This window comes from Mesoplodon bidens (assembly GCF_964165515.1).
Source record: "Mesoplodon bidens genome assembly, chromosome: 5".
Lineage (NCBI taxonomy): Eukaryota > Metazoa > Chordata > Mammalia > Artiodactyla > Ziphiidae > Mesoplodon > Mesoplodon bidens.
In genome coordinates this window covers 108098002-108117043 of record NC_138161.1, presented here as the reverse complement: position 1 = coordinate 108117043, position 19042 = coordinate 108098002, and the positions used below count along the sequence as shown (strand labels likewise).

At 40.0% G+C, this 19042-nt stretch overlaps 1 protein-coding gene across 1 annotated transcript in view; it reads left to right on the top strand.

Moving 5' to 3' along the window:
- Window positions 1-19042, top strand: part of ATP13A5 (ATPase 13A5) — a gene marked incomplete at both ends in the record, with an annotated part of 113082 nt that overhangs the window by 61292 nt on the left and 32748 nt on the right. Inside the window, 11 exon segments of the mRNA XM_081235356.1 lie at window positions 4420-4446; window positions 4450-4498; window positions 4501-4575; window positions 8514-8629; window positions 8633-8660; window positions 9466-9647; window positions 11943-12068; window positions 13406-13485; window positions 15895-15937; window positions 18045-18083; window positions 18087-18154. Of these exon segments, the coding sequence (XP_081091482.1) occupies window positions 4420-4446; window positions 4450-4498; window positions 4501-4575; window positions 8514-8629; window positions 8633-8660; window positions 9466-9647; window positions 11943-12068; window positions 13406-13485; window positions 15895-15937; window positions 18045-18083; window positions 18087-18154 (833 nt within the window).

Here is a 19042-nt window from a genome sequence, read left to right as displayed (position 1 = left end):
GAGACAAGGAAGGACACTATATAATGATCAAGGGATCAATCCAAGAAGAAGGTATAACAATTGTAAATATTTATGCACCCAATATAGGGAACCTCAATACATAAGGCACATGCTAACAGCCATAAAAGAGGAAGTTGACAGTAACAGAATAACAGTAGGGGACTTTAACAACCACTTTCAGCAATGGACAGATCATCCAAAATGAAAATAAATAAGGAAACACAAGCTTTAAGTGACACATTAAACCAGATGGACTTGATATATACAGGACATTCCATCCATAACAACATAATACACTTTATTCTAAGTGCTCATGGAATATTCTCCAGGGTGGATCATATCTTGGGTCACAAATCAAGCCTTGGTAAATTTAAGAAAATAGGAATCGTACCAAGTACCTTTTCCAATCACAAAACTATGAGACTAGTTATCAATTATAAGAAAAGAAAAACTGTAAAGAGTACAAACACATGGAAGCTAAACAGTATGCTACTAAATAACCAAGAGATCACTGAAGAAATCAAAGAGGAAATAAAAAAATATCTAGAAACAAATGAAAATGAAAACACACTAACGCAAAACCTATGGGATTCAGCAGAAGCAGTTCTAAGAGGGAAGTTTATAGCAATACAATCCTACCTCAAGAAACAACAAATATCTCAAATAAACAACCTACCCTTGCACCTAAAGCAATTAGAGAAAGAAGAACAACAACAACAAAAAAACAAAGTTAGCAGAAGGAAAGTGATCATAAAGATCAGATCAGAAATAAATGAAAAAGAAATGAAGGAAACAATAGCAAAGATCAATAAAACTAAAAGCTCGGGGCAGACACCAAAAACAATGGGAATTTGTTCTTTGAGAAGATAAACAAAATTGATAAACCATTAGCCAGACTCATCAAGTAAAAAAAGAAGACTCAAATCAACAGAATTAGAAATGAAAAAGGAGAAGTAACAACTGACACTGCAGATATACAAAGGATCATGAGAGATTACTACAAGCAACTATATGCCAAGGAAATGGACAACCTGGAAGAAATGGACAAATTCTTAAAAAACACAACCTTCTGAGGCTGAACCAGGAAGAAATAGAAAATATAAACAGACCAATCACAAGCACTGAAATTGACACGGTGATTAACCATCTTCCAACAAACAAAAGCCCAGGACCAGGTGGCTTCACAGGCGAATTCTATCAAACATTTAGAGAAGAGCTGACACCTATCCTTTTCAAACTCTTCCAAAATATAGCAGTGGGAGGAACACTCCCAAACTCATTCTATTAGGTCACCATCACTCTGATACCAAAACCAGACAAAGATACCATATAAAAAGCAAACTACAGGCCAATATCACTGATGAACATAGATTCAAAAATCCTGAAGAAACTACTAGCAAACAGAATCCAACAGCACGTTAAAAGGATCATACACTATAATCAAGTAGGGTTTATCCCAGGAATGCAAGGGCTCTTCAATATACACAAATCAATCAATGTGATAAACCATATTAACAAACTGAAGGAGAAAAACCATATGATCATCTCAATAGATGCAGAAAAATTTTTCAACAAAATTCAACACCCATTTATGACAAAAACTCTCCAGAAAGTAGGCATACAGGGAAGCTACCTCAACATAATAAAGTCCATAAATGACAAACCCACAGCCAACATCGTTTTCAATGGTGAAAAACTGAAACAATTTCCTCTAAAATCAGGAACAAGACAAGGTTGCCCAATCTCCCCATTATTATTCCACTTAGTTTTGGAACTTTTAGCCACAGCAATCAGAGAAGAAAAAGAAGTAAAAGGAATCCAAATCAGAAAAGAAGAAGTAAAACTCTCACTGTCTGCAGATGACATGGTACTATACATACAGAATCCAAAAGATGCTACCAGAAAACTACTAGAGCTAATCAGTGAATCTGGTAAAGTAGCAGGATACAAAATTAATGCACAGAAATCTTTTGCATTCCTACACACTAATGATGAAAAATCTGAAAGGGAAATTAAGGAAACACTCCCATTTACCATTGCAACAAAAATAATAAAATATCTAAGAATAAACCTACCTAAGGAGATAAAAGACCTGTGTGCAGAGAACTATGACACTGATGAAAGAAATTAAAGATGATACAAACAGATGGAGAGATATACCCTGTTCTTGGATTGGAAGAATCAACATTGTGAAAATGACTCTACTACCCAAAGCAATCTACAGATTCAGTGCAATTCCTATGAAACTACCAATGGCATTTTTCACAGAACTAGAACAAAAAATTTCACAATTTGTATGGATACACAAAAGACCCCAAAGAGCGAAAGCAATCCTGAGAAAGAAAAACGGAGCTGGAGGAATCAGGCTCCCTGACTTCAGACTATACTACAAAGCTACAGTAATCAAGACAGTATGGTACTGGCACAAAAACAGAAATATAGATCAGTGGAACAGGATAGAAAGCCCGGAGAAAAACCCACGCACATATGGTCACCTTATCTTTGATATAGGAGGCAAGAATATACAATGGAGAAAAGACAGCCTCCTTCAATAAGTGGTCCTGGGAAAACTGGACAGCTACATGTAAAATCATGAAATTACAACACTTCCTGACACCATACACAAAAATAAACTCAAAATGGATTAAAGACCTAATTGTAAGACTGGACACTATAAAACTCTTAGGGAAAACATAGGAAGAACACTCTTTGGCATAAATCACAGCAAGATCCTTTTTGACCCACCTCCTAGAGAAATGGAAATAAAAACAAAAATAAAAAATGAGACCTAATGAAACTTAAAAGCTTTTGCACAGCAAAGGAAACCATAAACAAAACAAAAAGCCAACCCTCAGAATGGGAGAAAATATTTGCAAACGAAGCAACTGACAAAGGATTAATCTCCAAAATACACAAGCAGCTCGTGCAGCTCAATATCAAAAAAAAACCAAACAACCCAATCCAAAAATGAGCAGAAGACCTAAATGGACATTTCTCCAAAGAAGATATACAGATTGCCAACAAACACATGAAAGGATGCTCAAGATCACTAATCATTAGAGAAAGGTAAGTCAAAACTACAAGGAGGTATCACCTCACACCACTCAGAATGACTATCATCAAAAAATCGACAAACAATAAATCCTGGAGAGGGTGTGGAGAAAAGGGAACCCTCTTACACTGTTGGTGGGAATGTAAATTGATACAGCCACTGTGGCGAAGAGTATGGAGGTTCCTTAAAAAACTAAAACTAGAACTACCATATGACCCAGTAATCCCACTACTGGGCATATATTCTGAGAAAACTATAATTCAAAAAATGTTCATTGCAGCACTGTTTACAATATCCAGGACATGGAAGCAATCTAAGTGTACTTCAACAGATGAATGAAGAAGATGTGGCACATATATACAATTGAATATTACTCAGCCATAAAAAGAAACAAAATTGAGTTATTTGTAGTGAAGTGGATGGACCTAGATTCTGTCATACAGAGTGAAGTAAGTCAGAAAGAGAAAAACAAATACTGTATGCTAACACATATATATGGAATCTAAAAAAAGAAAAAAAAGTTTCTGATGAACATAGGGACAGGACAGGAATAAAGATGCAGATGTAGAGAATGGATTTGAGGACATGGGGAGTGGGAAGTGTAAGCTGGGATGAAGTGAGAGAGTGGCATGGACATATATACACTACCAAATATAAAATAGATAGGTAGTGGGAAGCAGTCGCATAGCACAGGGAGATCAGCTTGGTGCTTTGTGTCCACCTAGAGGGGTGAGATAGGGAGGGTGGGAGGAAGACACAAGAAGGAGGGGATATGGGGATACATGCATACATATAGCTGATTCACTTTGTTATACAGCAGAAACTAATACAACATTGTAAAGCAATTATACTCCAATAAAGATGTTTGAAAAAAAAAAAAGAAAGAAAATAGAAAAAGAGAAATGCCAAAAAAAAAAAGCTAGACATGTTGGGCTCTGTGCTGGAAGAATATGTGAACTGATAGAAAAATCAAGATAGGTGCAAATAAATGTGATATAATATGCATTATATTGCATATTATATTGCATAAAGTGCTATAATAAAGGCTGAGGAAAGAACCGCAGGAGTCCAGAGGTGGGAGTAAATACTGTTTTTAGGAGAGAAGTACCACAGAGGTGGTGCCCTGCAAACTTGGCCTGGAGGATGATTCAGATTCCTCCAGGCACCCAAGGGGAAGGACCTTGCAGACCGGACAACTTGATGAGGGAATCGCCTTAGACGCAGCTAGAAAAATATCAACGTTGTGACAACGTTGTGACAACTTCATGATGTCCCTGGGCTCACTGAAGAGTAAACCTTATATGCTGTTGTGCATCTGCTAAATCTCACGTAATAGCTTCTTAAGGTCCCCTCTTTTGGGCCCTTAGAGTCCCTTGGAAGCCATCGCCATCTTTTGACAGTTTCCATTTTCCTACAGCCTGCAGAGGATGTCTGTGGTCGTTCAGCTGGAGGGGAGGATTATTTTTGTGTCTATATGAAAGGTGCCGCAGAGATGCTGCCTAGGTTCTGCAGATCTGAAACAGGTACTAACTGACATTTATCTCTTTCAGGAGGCAAAAATATTTTAAAAGCTCAAACACACAGAGCAAACCAACCTAAATCAATGCATGTGGAGGTGGTTATTTTCTCGGTAGGTGGGAAGTGGGCCCAGTAGATCTGCTAAGGCAGAGGTGGTAACTTAAAAGCAGAGAAGCAGTGAGTAAATATCAGCCAGAAAAGCCCAACCGCAATGGGGCATCAGAGAGGAAGGTGTGAAGCAAGCCTCAGAAGCCAGAACAGGGAGCTACAGAGGGGTCAGAGGACCAGGGAGGGTGAGAATGAGGAGTGTTCAGGGAGAATCAAAGAGACAGGTGTGAACCCTAGATTAATTCTGCAGACAGGGATGCTCTGTCACCTCCTGGGGGCTGGCACCACTTATGGGGTCTTAGACAGATCAATGAGAGGAGAATATAAAAAAGATAAATCTTTTAGGAAAAAAAAAGTGATTAGAGTAAATTAGATGGCATTAGAGCAAGGTAATTGATCATTTTCACATCAATTTCATCTTTCAGGGCCAGATTTTGAGCTGATTTGTATTGTTTCTTAGTCTTATAAACATATGCACTCTCTAAGCGGCAGCCCAGATTTGTAAGAATATTGCTGCATTCAAATGAGTTCATTTGGATAAAACTGGCCTTTTTTCTCCTGATTTTCATCTATATTCTCCTTACAATTGCTGATAGCCATCAACTTGTGCACAGAATTCTAAGATTTGGCAAATGATTGCTATAACTTCACTCTCTACTTCGAGTCTTTTTTTAGAAGTCCCTCTTTTTTCTGACTTTGATCTTCCTCATAGCTCCCATTAACTCCATCCTTCACAGATTGATGGTCTGTACTTGGCTGTTAATTTTTTTTTCAGGTGTCATTTGCCACCCTTTATTCACCTAGTAGCCCTTCCAATTCTTCTTCTTGTCCTAAATTCTGATCCTTGACATATGCTAATATCATATTCATACAGTTGGCACTTTGAAAGACCTCCAGAATCCTTTAGATATGTCTTCTTTCAAGAATCAGTAGTACATCTCCTTCGGGTCTGGAGAGGTAGTGAGTGCAAATTGAGTTCCTTATATGAAGTAGAATTCAGTATTCTTAATTACATTCAGGAGATAAATTGTCCTCAGCAGAGGGCAATCTGTAGATTATTTTTTCTTTCAAAGTTTCTCAGTTTTTAAAGTTTGTTTTTGAATTGTTTATGACAAAGGAGTAAAGAAATACTGTGGAAAATTGAATAACAAATCATCTGCATCACTTATCTTTGATTTTGTGTTGCTGGTAGAGAGATCCTCACTTATATACAATTATTAACCCCTCTGCACAAGATGTGGATATCCTCGGTTCCACATTACTATTTACAGCCTAAGTCTATCTACTCTAATATAATCAGTAATCACCATCCCTTCCTTACCCTGTGTCTATTTCCCCCATCTATAAAATGTGGGATTGGGTGATCTCTAAGAAGCCTTTTGCCATGACATTTTAATCTTCTAAATAGAATCACAAATATATGCGGTTCACAAATATATGAACGGTACTCTCCGGTTTAACATTCAAGGTGTTAGCTATTCTTGAGGAAGCATAAAGACCCATAACACACAGGATTTTGTAATTTTTCAAGATACAAATTTTAATAATGAAAGTTAAGGTCATGTGTGAAGACAAGATTTATGTTGCTAGAAGTGGAGTGTAGCCACCACCCAGCTGTCACATACAAATTAAACTGTGATGTTCTCATTTAAAAGCACCAGTGAGAGAGACATTATTATAAATATGACCAAATTTTAAAAATGAGGATAAATGTGCTAGATTTCCAACTATCCCAGGTTTTCCCAGAGAATATCAGGAGCCTATTTATCATGCTTCCTAGAATATAGTTATTATTTTCAAACAGGGTCAAAGAATAGGGTCTTGATTTTTTTTAGAGTCAAATTATATTCAGCAGAAATTTCCAATTAGGAAAATCAAGATGTATAAAAAACTGACATCATAAAGGGGAAGTAGAAGAGTTTGCTGTGATGACTTGGTGGGGGGGGGAAATCAGGAGAAATACCTTATCAAGATTCACCCTTTCATGAGTTTAGCCAATTTCTATTGAGCTTGACTATGTATTGGATGCCCCTCAAGGCACTGAGGATTCAGAAGTGAATGAAATCAAATCCTTGCCCTCACAAAGCTTATATCCTAATCGGGGGAAATAATTAATAAAGTTAATCTATAAAATATTGTCAGGCAGTGATAAATGCCCTGAAAGAAGAAATAAAGCAGGTTAAAAGGATTTTAAAAATGACAGAGAGCACCGTATTACATGGGGAGATTAGGGAAGTCCTCTGAGGAGGTAACATTTGAACAGAGATCTGAGTAAAGTCAGGGAGCAGACCATGCAAGTATCCAGGGACGGAGCACTGCAGGCAATAGGAATAGTGGATGCAACAGGCCTCGACGCAGGATTTTGCTAGAATGTTGTAGAATCCCGAGATACCCAAGTGCCTGAAGGAGTGAACACAGGAAGAGTCATAAAACAGAGACTGAAACAGAATACATTGGTGAGAAGATTTTGGAATCTTTCTTTTAGTTCTAGTTAATGAGAAAATATTAATCCAATTTATAATGGAAAGTCATGAAGTTCAGTGATGAGAATTTAACAAATTCTGTATTAAGGTGGATTTTCTTTTGTAATGTTCTCTGAGATCATGAGGTAGGATTCATATCTGATTATCTGAGTATTCACCAACGTGCCTAATATAGGATCTAAAATAAAGTAGTAGTTTAGTAACTGGACTGTGGAATGAAGGATGTAACTACTTACAGTCTACTCCAGAGAGAAGTTTCTTCATTGTATTCTTATCCACGTTGAATTATTTCTCATCAAGAAATTCAACTCTAATTTTTTTCTTAAAGAAGTTTCCTGACCATGTGATCATTTCCCTCCCAAGTCCTACTAACATGATAGAAAAGAAATAGCTTCAAAGAAAACTAGAGAAGCAATAAGTGTAGATGAGAGATTTCTACATATTTCTGTAAGCTGTAAAGTAAGTGGAGGAGTGGTAGCTGAATCAGCAGGATAGAAGAAGCTATAGCTTATACCAAGCCAGGGAGAGAGAGAGATGGCAAGCGGAAAGCTGGTTCACCCTGTAAAACCCCAGAGAGAATGAGACTCTCTGCTATGTCATGTACTGTGGCAGGTGGAGATGAGACTGAGGACAGTGAACATGGCGGATAAGCTGACAGCAGGCACAGAGGTTGGTCCCCCTAGGTCTCCCTCTCCTTCCCCTCCCTCTCCCTGAAATCGTAACTCCACTCTGGACAGAAAAAGGAAACAATGAGGGATCAAGAAAGAGCTCTTGGCTCCCAAATTTACTTTTTAAAAAATACCTGAGATTTATTATATTTTAGAGGAGAGGTCCCACTACCTAATGTAACCCAGTTAGACTCCGAGCTTCCCATTTCAAATTCTGAAAACTCTTCAGATGCTCGGCTGATGTCATGTATTTACTGGATGTTACAGATGGAGGCTGAAATAAGTGATTCCATATTCAACTATTACTATAGTATCCTGTATGCAGTACGTACTTAATAAATGTCTACTAAACTAAAATGTTTACAAGCTAACAAAGTTTTAAACATAGATGACTAACAAAAAATTTTAAAAACCAACAGAAGAGTTGGAAGATAAACACATTGTTGTAAAAAAATGGAGTTGAAAAACTGGAAGAAGCAGCTAAAAGATATAAAAGTAGTTACCTCTTAGAAGGAGAAGGGGTGGGGTGCTGTGAAGACAGGGGCTATTGGTTTTCATTGCTATAAACTTTTGGGTTCTTTTTGATTCTTTAAACCTGTGCGTGTATTACATTGATGAAACTTAGAAATTTCAAAACAAAGAAATAATTCCAACTGTTGAGATTATATGGATACACTTTAATAGTGACTTTCTTCCAAATCCAAAGAGAGAAGGTGGAGTCAGAGTTAACATTTCTGGGACTTCTCATAATGGAGAATCACTTGAAAAAGGAAACAAAACCAGTCTCGAAGGAACTGAGCTAGGCCCGCATCAGGCCTGCGATGATTACCGGTATGGGTTTCAGGAAGCCTGTCAAATTACATGTATCCCAGGCATAAGCAAAATACCATATGAGCTGAGTGAGTTCATGTAACTGAGGCGGAGAGAACAAAACTTGGCTGTCAATTTGTTACCCTCTGCTCCAGTTACCTGGGAACATGTGTAGCTCCACCGCCACCCTCCCCCACCCCACCCCACCCCGCCCAGCACGACCCTGAGCTTTGGAGGCAAGGACCGTAGCTCATTCTCTTTGTCTAATGCCCTCTGTTCCTACCCAGGATCTGTGCAGGGCTAATAGGCTCACAGCAAATGTTGAAAGAAGAGAATGGGATTCTCATCAAGAACCCCAGTGAGACCTCTGTGTGAAGGGGGTGAGACCCTGCTGGACTGTCCTTCAGGGCGGTGGGGTAGGCATGGCCTGTGATGATCAAATCCAACATGGCCAGCCCTAAGTGCTTTTTTTCTTTACTTAATTGGAATCCAGATCCCAAGAATAGTTTTATGTTATCAGACGAGGCCCATATAACTTTCACCACGGACAGCTGTCAGTCTTCTGAGGATTAGTCGTAAAGCACTTAAATATTTATTTATTCACTTGTGCATGTTTTGGAAATATGCGATGTTCTGGGACATGATGCTGTTATAGGAGGGAAATGCAGACGTAGTGTTTGAGCACCCATGACAGATAGGCCTGATAAACAGTTATGAAAAAAGCAGAAAGCGATAAGTGCCCCCAAGAGCACCAACAATGTGGTACAGTCACGCAGAGGAGGGAGAGCTCAGTTCTGGATGCTGAGAGGTTTCTACACAAAGCAAGCCCACTTTCTTTGTCATCTGGGTGTCAACCTTCAAACAGCCATTACTGTTGCAAAGAATTCTGAAATGATTCCTCGAGGGAGCCACGTGATCCTTGTTGAAGCCAATGAACCCGAAGAGTTTGTCCCTGCCTCCGTGACCTGGAAGCTGGTAGAGAACCAAGAGAGTGGGCCTGGAAAGAATGTGAGTGAATGTTACAAGGCTCCTGCATGGGCTGGGGCAGATGGAATACAGCCCTGACCCTGGGCAGCTCTCTCTTGGCATTAGAAGTCACCACAGTAATAATCCCTCCCATCTGCCCAGAGTTTTGCTGTTTGAAAAGCTTTTAGCATTTCCTCCGGCACTTCTCAGTCTTGACTTCACGTAGAAACTACCCAGAAGAGTTTTTAAGCTTCCAAAGCCAAGACTATGGATTCAATCAGAATCTCTGGGCTGGGAACTGACATCAGTCCTTCCCCCAGTGAGTCCAATGTGCAGGTGTGGCTGAGAGCCACTGATTTACATCCATGGTTCCCACTTGATCCTCAGTTACCCTACACAGTTGAGCAAACTATTCATTTTACAAATGGGAAAACTGAGGCCTAGAGAGGTAAGCTTGCCCAAAACACACACCGGTGAGCTGCAAAGCAGGAAATCAAAATTCTGTTTGATCCGCCCCCCCGCCCAACCCATGGGCATTTAGACTACACTGTACCGGTGACATGATATGAACAGATATTGAGCTTCTCTAGGTAGCAAGCTTCCTGTGCACTTACCCCGGAACAGCTCTTTCATGTGAGGAGAATGGGCTTCAGCCTGACATTTCCTTACTAAATGTAGCACCTCAGCCTTTGTGTGAATTCAAAGAGATGGTCCTCTAGGTGATAAATTATGAAAAAGCTCCCTTCCTCCAGGCTGACAAGCCCTTCAGATCGTTCAGTGTCGAGTAGACCTTTGTGCAGCATACAAGCTGCACAGCTGTACAGAGTGGCCGTACCCCTACCCTGTGAAGAGGTGTGTTAACTTGGCTCAAATCCATTGTACAGACTGTGAAAGAGGACAGCTGTGTCTCTGCTTTCAGAGGATTTCTGGTGCTGATATCCTTGCAAGCCCACTTGCCTCAGCATCCATGCATGTTGCCTCAGCTGCACTGAGTGATGAAACTCAGATCCTCACTAATTTTTTTTTCAAAGTGCTTAACATTATGTATTCAAGAACAATTAGTTTGCTTGTACCTATATACATTTTTAACAGAGATGGTATACTTTAAAAAATTTATTGTATTGAAGAATAGCTGATTTACAATGCTGTGTTAATTTCTGCTGTACAGCAAAGTGATTCAGTTATACATCTATATATTCTTTTTCATAGTCTTTTCCATTATGGTTTATTACAGGATACTGAATATAGATCATCACTACTTTTTAACAAAGAGTCCACTTATGAGCTTAATGCGTCTCCTGAAGGTCTGTCATTGCAGGGAGAAGCCGCATCATAGTCTCAGGCTTTCCTGCTCCTCTCTGGCTCCCTCCCACCCCACTTTCTCTCCCCAATTTCCAAGAAAAGCACAGGGAATTCAGTCCCTGCCTCAAGTGAACACTTTACAACAAGTCTTTGGTTGGCGGTTTTACAATGGAGGTTGGAAGGGGAGGGGCGTATCACCCTGCCTCCCAGTCTAGTACATCAAAATATTTTTTCCTCCAAATACAATGCTTCCCCCAGTGAATTCCTCTAATGAAGAAAAGGTTCTCATCTTTTATACTACCTGAATTTAGAGTCCGACACAAATGTAAGACCCTCTGAAACATGTTGCATCAACAGCCATTACCAGCTATTGACATGATGAATGCATACACGGTCATCAGATGCTTTCTCTTGGAGCTGAGCCAGCTGGGGCTAGAACCCAATGATAGGGCTACACTGACAGGTGAAAAACAGGACAGAGAGGGTTTCAGGAAAGGAGTAGCACTGGTGCAGGGGTTACAGGATGTGGAAGAGGATCTGGGCACTGTGAGGGAAGAGGTTACCTGTGGGGTGGGGAGAGGTCAGGTTAGGCTCTGAAGAAAGAGTCTACCTATCGTACAGGGAAGAAATTGGGGCATGATTTTTGAATGAATGAATGGTAAGAGATCTTAGGAAACAAAAGGTTGAATGAAGAGGAGAAGGAAGAGAAGGGAAGAATGTTTCCTCTTCTTCCTTGGAATCACTCATTGGTACCTTGGAATGATTTCCTCAGTAGACTACATCACACGTATTATCCCCCAGAGTAGGATACAGAGCATCATGTTGCCAAAGTATTCTCTGCTCATATAATTTGGGGGGGGGAGCATTTTTAGTATCTTCTTCATATGAGTCTAAGTTCTATGGGTAAATTCCATATTGTGTATTTGCTGATCCTCACCCTGTTGTGTAACATGAATACGCTTCCTTCCATAAAATGTAGGAAAGCAACAACATTCCTTAAGAGCCAATGTAGAAATAATGCCCTTCTGAGTTTAGGAAACCTACATTAACATTGGAAACAGTTCAGTGTCTGATGGAGAAAGAGGGAGCTGTTACCATTTCGCAGTGAGTGGGACATCATACCAAGTGATATTTCAGCATTTCAACAGCTTGCTTCCAAAACTAAGTACTGCAGGGGCTTCCCTGGTGGCTCAGTGGTTGAGAGTCCGCCTGCCAATTCAGGGGACACGGGTTCGTGCCCCGGTCCGGGAAGATCCCACATGCTGCAGAACGGTTGGCCCAGTGGGCCATGGCTGCTGAGCCTGCGCGTCCGGAGCCCGTGCTCCGCAACGGGAGAGGCCACAGCAGTGAGAGGCCCGCGTACCACACAAAAAAAAAAGTAAGTACTGGAGAAATGATGTGTTTTGTTTTGCTTCTCAAATTACTGAGATAAAAAAAGGTAAGAGAACAGTGAAGGGGACGATCAGCGAGGTTACCTCAGAGTTAGGAAATAAACACCCCCAAACAGGCGCTGCTCCTTCAGGAGTTTGCCGCCCCCCTAAGCCTCCTGATCCTGCACATGCGCATGGCCTCTTCAGCGTCTGAGGCTGGTACTGCCCCTCGCCCCGCCCCTGGGGCCAGTCCAACCCCAGCGTCCTTCCTCCCTCCCTCCCCAGCAGAGAGAACCGCCAGCTAGTTCCAAAGATGTTACCTGTTTTTTGTGTCTGTTTCTCTCTGAAAGCCACCAACTCATGTCAGGCTGAACTCTATTCCCCTTCCTGCCTGGATTCTTAAATTACAGCAGAAGGAAACAAAGACTTCATGGTTTATTCTCAAAATCATTTGTTATCTTGTCGCTGTGTATTTTCAAATAGTGCCGTGCAGGGTTGTGCTGTCAGTGGGAAGGAGATAATATAAGTGGAGAACGAGCCCAGGGCAGCAACCATCTGTTAGCAGTGTCTTGAAAGTCCTGTCGCCTTACCAGTCAAGGACCGTAGAATCTAGACCCCCGAGGCTTCTAGAAAGCTGTTAGTGCAGTTCCTCGTTGGAGAGACGGGAAAGCTGAGGCTCAGAGAGGTTGTCTCTTGCCTAAGGTTTGCACAGTTTGGGTCAGAGCTAGGAATAGAACCCTGATTCTCAACTCATGATCTATTGCTCTTTCCTCTGCTTAGTCTTCAGTTACGGAGACAGTGTTTATTAAAAAGAACTGTATTTCCTTAAGCATTTTAATCTTATATGCTCTTCTGCCTTTTAGTTACTTTTTATTCATTAGAGCTTACCCCATCTTGGAAAAATGGCCTGGAACAAAGTAATAGACTTGTGATGGAAAACTGAAAGTGAAAGTTAAATATTAAAGTGTTAAATCCTCTTTTTTCCCTTTCCTGACATTTGGTCTAAAAATGTCACACCATCCAATGCTATATTAAAATTGTGGGCAGGAGTCATTTTTCAGGACTGTTCTTTTATTTAAAAAGTGTTCATCTCTCTAGTCTTATTGTAATCGTTGTTTTTCTCTTTAGATTCTGGTGAATGGAACCATTTTTGCAAGAATGTCCCCTGGGCAGAAATCTAGCCTCGTTGAAGAATTTCAGAAATTAAAGTAGTTGCTATTGCATGAAAAGAGAGTGTATTTGTTATTTATTGCTGTGTAAAAAATTACCCCAAAACATAGTGGCTTAGAATAACACTTTTTTTTTTTTTTTTTTTTTTTTTTTTTTTTACATTGCTGTGGGTCAGGAATCCAGGTGTGCTTAGCTGAGTCTTCTGGTTCTAAGTCTCTCACAGGTGTAATGAGGTGTTGGCCATGACTGCAGTCATCTTGCGGGGGAAGGATCTGCCACCAGCCTCACTCATGTGTTGTTGGCAGGATTCAGTTTCTTGTGGGCGGTTGGGCTAAAGAGTCTGTTTTTTACTGGCTGTTGGGCAGAAGCCACCCTTGTTTCCTTGCCACGTGGGTCATTTCATAAGGAAGCTCACAGTGTGTCAGCTAGCTTCCATGAGAGTGAGCAAGCAAGAAGAGTAAGAGGGAGAGAGAAAGAGAGGGAGAGAGAGAGGTATGACCATTTTTTATATCTTCATCTTAGAAGTAACATCTTATCCCGTCACTTTATTCCTTTCATTAGAAGCAAGTTGCTAGGTCCAGTTCACACTCAAGGGAGGGCATTAGACATCATGAATACTAGGAGGTGGGCCATTTCAGAAGCTGTCTACCCCAGAGAGCATTCCTTCTGTGGCCCATAGGGCATATCTTAGAGGAAGATCCCCTGCTTGGATATAGAGTATAGAAACAACAGGGGTTTGTACAGCTCAGAGTGGAAAAAAATGGAAAAGTGTGCGAGTTATCACCTGGAATTATTTGAGGTGGGTCCATCAGAAGCTGTGTGAATAATTTCAGGTCCTCCAGGAAGGAGATGAAATGGCATTTTCACTGTTTTGGGTATAGAGGCCAAAGTCAGAAAAAGAAAAAGTCCTTTCTTATCTCCTTCAAAATTACAGATGACCAAGTCACATCAGAGTGAAACTGTTCTTTTTGAGACCAGACCTTGTATTACTTGCTGGGACTGTTACAATTTCTGGACTGCAGATTTCTGGAAAGTGAAAAGGAATAGAGAGTAGTGAAACTTAGATAACTGCTGATAAGTAGTAAGTAAAATCAAGAGACTGCCTTTGACTATTATTTTTTGTTGCCCAAGCATTCTTAGGGAAGTTTCCAAAACTGCTTATTGACTCCCATAATGCCTCAAGGATGGGTTAGAAACCAGTGTCTAAAATGACTATTTTACTTACATGGTCATTATATGATATTGGTTGAAGAAAGTAATTTTACCTTTCTCAAATACCTGAGAAATGTTGCCAACTTAAATGCTTACTTTTGAAAAGCTGTATTCCCCTGAAGAAAAATCAATTCAGGAGGATATATGCTGTCTCAGAATAAGTTATCCTCTCAATTTCCAGATCTTGATCTTTGTTCAGAATTTATTCTTTATTCAGACAACACTAGAAGATGTAAGATTCCTTGTGTGATATAAAGACTAAATATGTACTTTATGCCTGAAGAAATGAAGCCATTTTCAGCAAATGTGTATAGTCTTGATATGTACATGAACACAAACAAATGTTTATAGGGTGATTTTCATATATACTAGCCAAATAGTAGGTTAAACCATATGAATCTGTTTACATGTGACCATTTTTGACCAGTAAAGATGGCCATTTCTTATGTGTCAACTGATAATAAGGAAATTCTCTGAGAACTTCATTTTTCCCTGTATTGTGTTACTTCATGTGTTTTTGGCAAGTTACCACTGAGCCTTTAATAGTATTGCCATTAATCAATACCTCCGATGTATTATTTACTTGTAATAGAAGACAGTGTGTCTTGCATCAGAAACTCCTTTTCTTTAGTAACAGCTTTAAAATTTACTCTTCCCTTTATACTGTTGTGTTTGTACACCAAACTGGTATAGGTGGGGGGCATGTTATCTCATTTTCACTCCAAGATGCATCAAGAATATGTGTATATATCTCTAGTTATATCTGTTAAACCATCTCTCAAATGTTTCTCTCCCAAGTGTCTACGTGCTAAACTTTCAGCAGCAGTCAGCAACCAAAACACAGATGGACTAGGTTGTGATCTGTGCATTAGGGTGTGGAAAGTGCTGTGATTATGACAGCACACACTTCAGTTTGGTCTTGGTGGATATAATCCAACAGGACTTCTTTTGAAGTGTGTGATGATCTTTGTGGACATCCTTGGCAGTATCACCATCATTTCCATGTGGCTGATTGATTGAAACAATTTAAATATACAAGGGCATTATCCCTCTGGGAATAGTTATCTCCAAGTCTTTTTCTTTCAGCCTGATTCCACATGTGTTCAAGAGACACACACACACACACACACTTACACACACATTGCGTGTGAGCTAGTTATGATGGCAATTACTCAAGTGAGGCATTAAGCTTAATTAAAATTAAGCATCAATTTTTCTTATCCTTTCCCCTGCAGTTATTATGTAGGCATGTGTGGAGATGGAGCTAATGACTGTGGGGTGAGTAGAAATTACTTCTTCTAATGCAGGGGGTTCACTGATATTCCTTTTAAGGACCCCATGTCTCCTGGGGGCTGACTCTTCACCCTTCTGCCAACAGTCACATCACTTAATCATTCTGATGTTTATATTCACTTCTACCAGAGTGTGGGTTGGACGTGGTTTAGAGTAAAGTGAGATGAGTCACTTCAGCTGTTTTCTAGCAACTCCTAGAATAATAAAGACAAGGAAAGGCTACATAGGCTCCCATATTTCAGACCCAAAAAGAACTTTTCAAGACTAGCTGATTTAAATCTCTCCTGTTATAAATAAGGAAATGAGACTCAGGGAGGTGAATACTTTTTTTTTTTTTTTTGCTGAAGTCACGCAGCTGGTAAAGGCTTAATGAAGGAAGAATTGGAAACTGATGGTAAAGCTTTGAATTATGTGTAAATTGTGTTTATCCCTGCCAGATTTCTACACCAGGGTTACTTTTTACAAGTTGGCTATACCCCAAAATGCTTACACTCAGCAAAATCATAGACCAAATTATTTGGTCATTACATACAATAGCAAACCTAAATTACAAGATTCTCAGCAGATTGCTTCTCTAACACAATAGAAGGCAGTGCATATTTTATAATCTGAGTTTCGAAGATATGGTTGAAACAGTAGCTTACCTGAAGATTGTTGTACATAAGAAAATATTTTAGGAGCTAATTTGTGGAACAAGAAGTAAAGAGAATTGCTTTGTATTTCCAAAGTCTATTAGATACTTAAGGTCTAGGTATTTGTTTTACTTCCTCCTTAAATATTTTCTTCAAAGTTCTGTGAAAAACTATGTGCATAATTAGAGATCTATTATGAATTTTTCTGCCTCATACCTCATGAGAAGAAGCTAGTTGTTAGTCTCCTCTTCCAAATCTAGAGTGAGTACCCATTCTCATTAATTATGTGGAATTTAGAACAAAACAAATAAACTGGATGTTATAAAGGACATACTCTCTTCCTCCGAAGAGTTCATTATCTGATGGGGAAAAAAATCATGCATAAAACTAACCCTAACATAAAATAGATGATCCTAAATTACATCACAGAGATATAAAATATTAAGGGAGAAAGGAGGAAGAAGGAAATATCCTAATATTAATTGAACATGAATTTAGTGTATACTGGCCACAGTAACCAGGTACTTTGCACTTTCTACAGAGCTAGAGAAATACAAAATCTTATTTTATGTTCATACAATTCTCATAGGATTAGGGGCTCACTGGACTGCTCATTGGCCACTCTCTGCTCTGGGCATTCTCTGGACAGTTTCCAGTCTTGATGAGAAATGAATTAGCCCTTATATCAGTGAGACAACATATATTCTGGAACGATTCTCTGATGTGTGCATCTGGTCCTTTCCTCCAGTGAAGATGCTGTATGCCCCAAACTTCGTCCCAGCAGTTAGCTGGTTGGCTGGATAAGGCAGCTGGCAGCCTAGGAAAAGGTGGGAATTAGTTTTTCCTATAGTTCATGAAGGTGACCTGTTAAGTGTAAGAACTGTGATAGTAAAGGCCCTCACAAAATTCCATCCAAATTCTGTCATCTTTTTTTTTTTTTTTTTTTTTGCGGTACGCGGGCCTCTCAGTGTTGTGGCCTCTCCCGTTGCGGAGCACAGGCTCTGGACATGCAGGCTCAGCAGCCATGGCTCACGGGTCCAGCCGCTCCGCGGCATGTGGGATCTTCCCAGACCGGGACACGAACCCGTGTCCCCTGCATCGTCAGGCGGACTCTCAACCACTGCGCCACCAGGGAAGCCCTCTGTCATCTTTTTAGTAGATTTCTGGAATGAGTCCTTCCACTTTCTTATCATGTCTACACCCCCTCAACCAATACACACACACACACACACATACACACACACACACACTCACTCTTCTACCACTGGGTCATTGTTTACTTGGTGCCCCTTTAATTGGTGACTGCGTGTATCCAGGTGGAGGAGCAGCATAAACAGAGACCCAGGGGTGGAAGAGTGCAATGTTATCAACTCTATAACGTGAAGAATAGCCTCGTGATGTTTGAAGTGTTAGAGCTTGGCATGAGGAGTCGTGGGTGTAACATGGCTTTATCATTCCAGGCTTTGAAAATGGCTCATGCAGGCATTTTGCTGTCAGAATAGGAGGCATCTGTGGCCTCCCCTTTCACCTTGAAAACAGCCGACACTGAGTGTATGTCTCCTCTCATCAAGTAGGCCACTTATTCCCCTTCTATCCCCTGACCAACAGGCTCACTGTCTGGCTCTGGACAGAATTCAACTATAGATGAAAGTGATAAATGTCACAGCAGAGGCTTGGGTAAAGTGCTACTGAGTATCATTTAAGGGGGCCATGACTGCTGCTTGAGAATACTGGTAAAAACAACCCAAAGGTGACTTATGCTGAGCTTTAAAGGATACATGGCTGTGTCATGTGGACAGTTGAAAACTAGAGTTGATATTTAAAAACCTATTGTATATCTTACTTTTCTCCTTTATTTTGTATGTTGGATGCTTACTGGAACCTTTATCTCAGGAGTTGGGGATGAGGGGGAAGCAGAAAAGGAACCCTCCACCAGAAAGCTTCCCCCAATAGTGCTATGTCTCCAAAATACAAATTAGTGAATATCCAAAGTGATTGCACCAGAGACTTTTACAATGGATTGGCAATTGGATTAGGGAAGGGGAAGGAAATAAAAACTGTTTATTTTCCCAGTATAGCTCCCTTACATCCACTGCACTCTCATTTCTAATCTTGTCTGTACTCATATTTATTTTGATCTAATTATTATGAATTAAATAAAGGTTTTATTGGCTAACTAACTAACAAACAACCATAAACCCTATGATGTGATCCAGGCCAGTAGCTATATGTAGAGATTCATGAATTATTATTCTTAACCAGTGTTTTGATTGCAATATTAGACACTCAGTATTTGCATGCACATTTGCTCTAAATTAACGTTAAAACACTTAAATAATGACATTTTTAGGGATGTCTACTATGGCTCAAACTTCAGGCTGACAATGGAGAAGGATGATATAACATCCAAGTAGCACATAAAGATATAAAACAATAGAAGGCCCGGTTTCTATGAAAA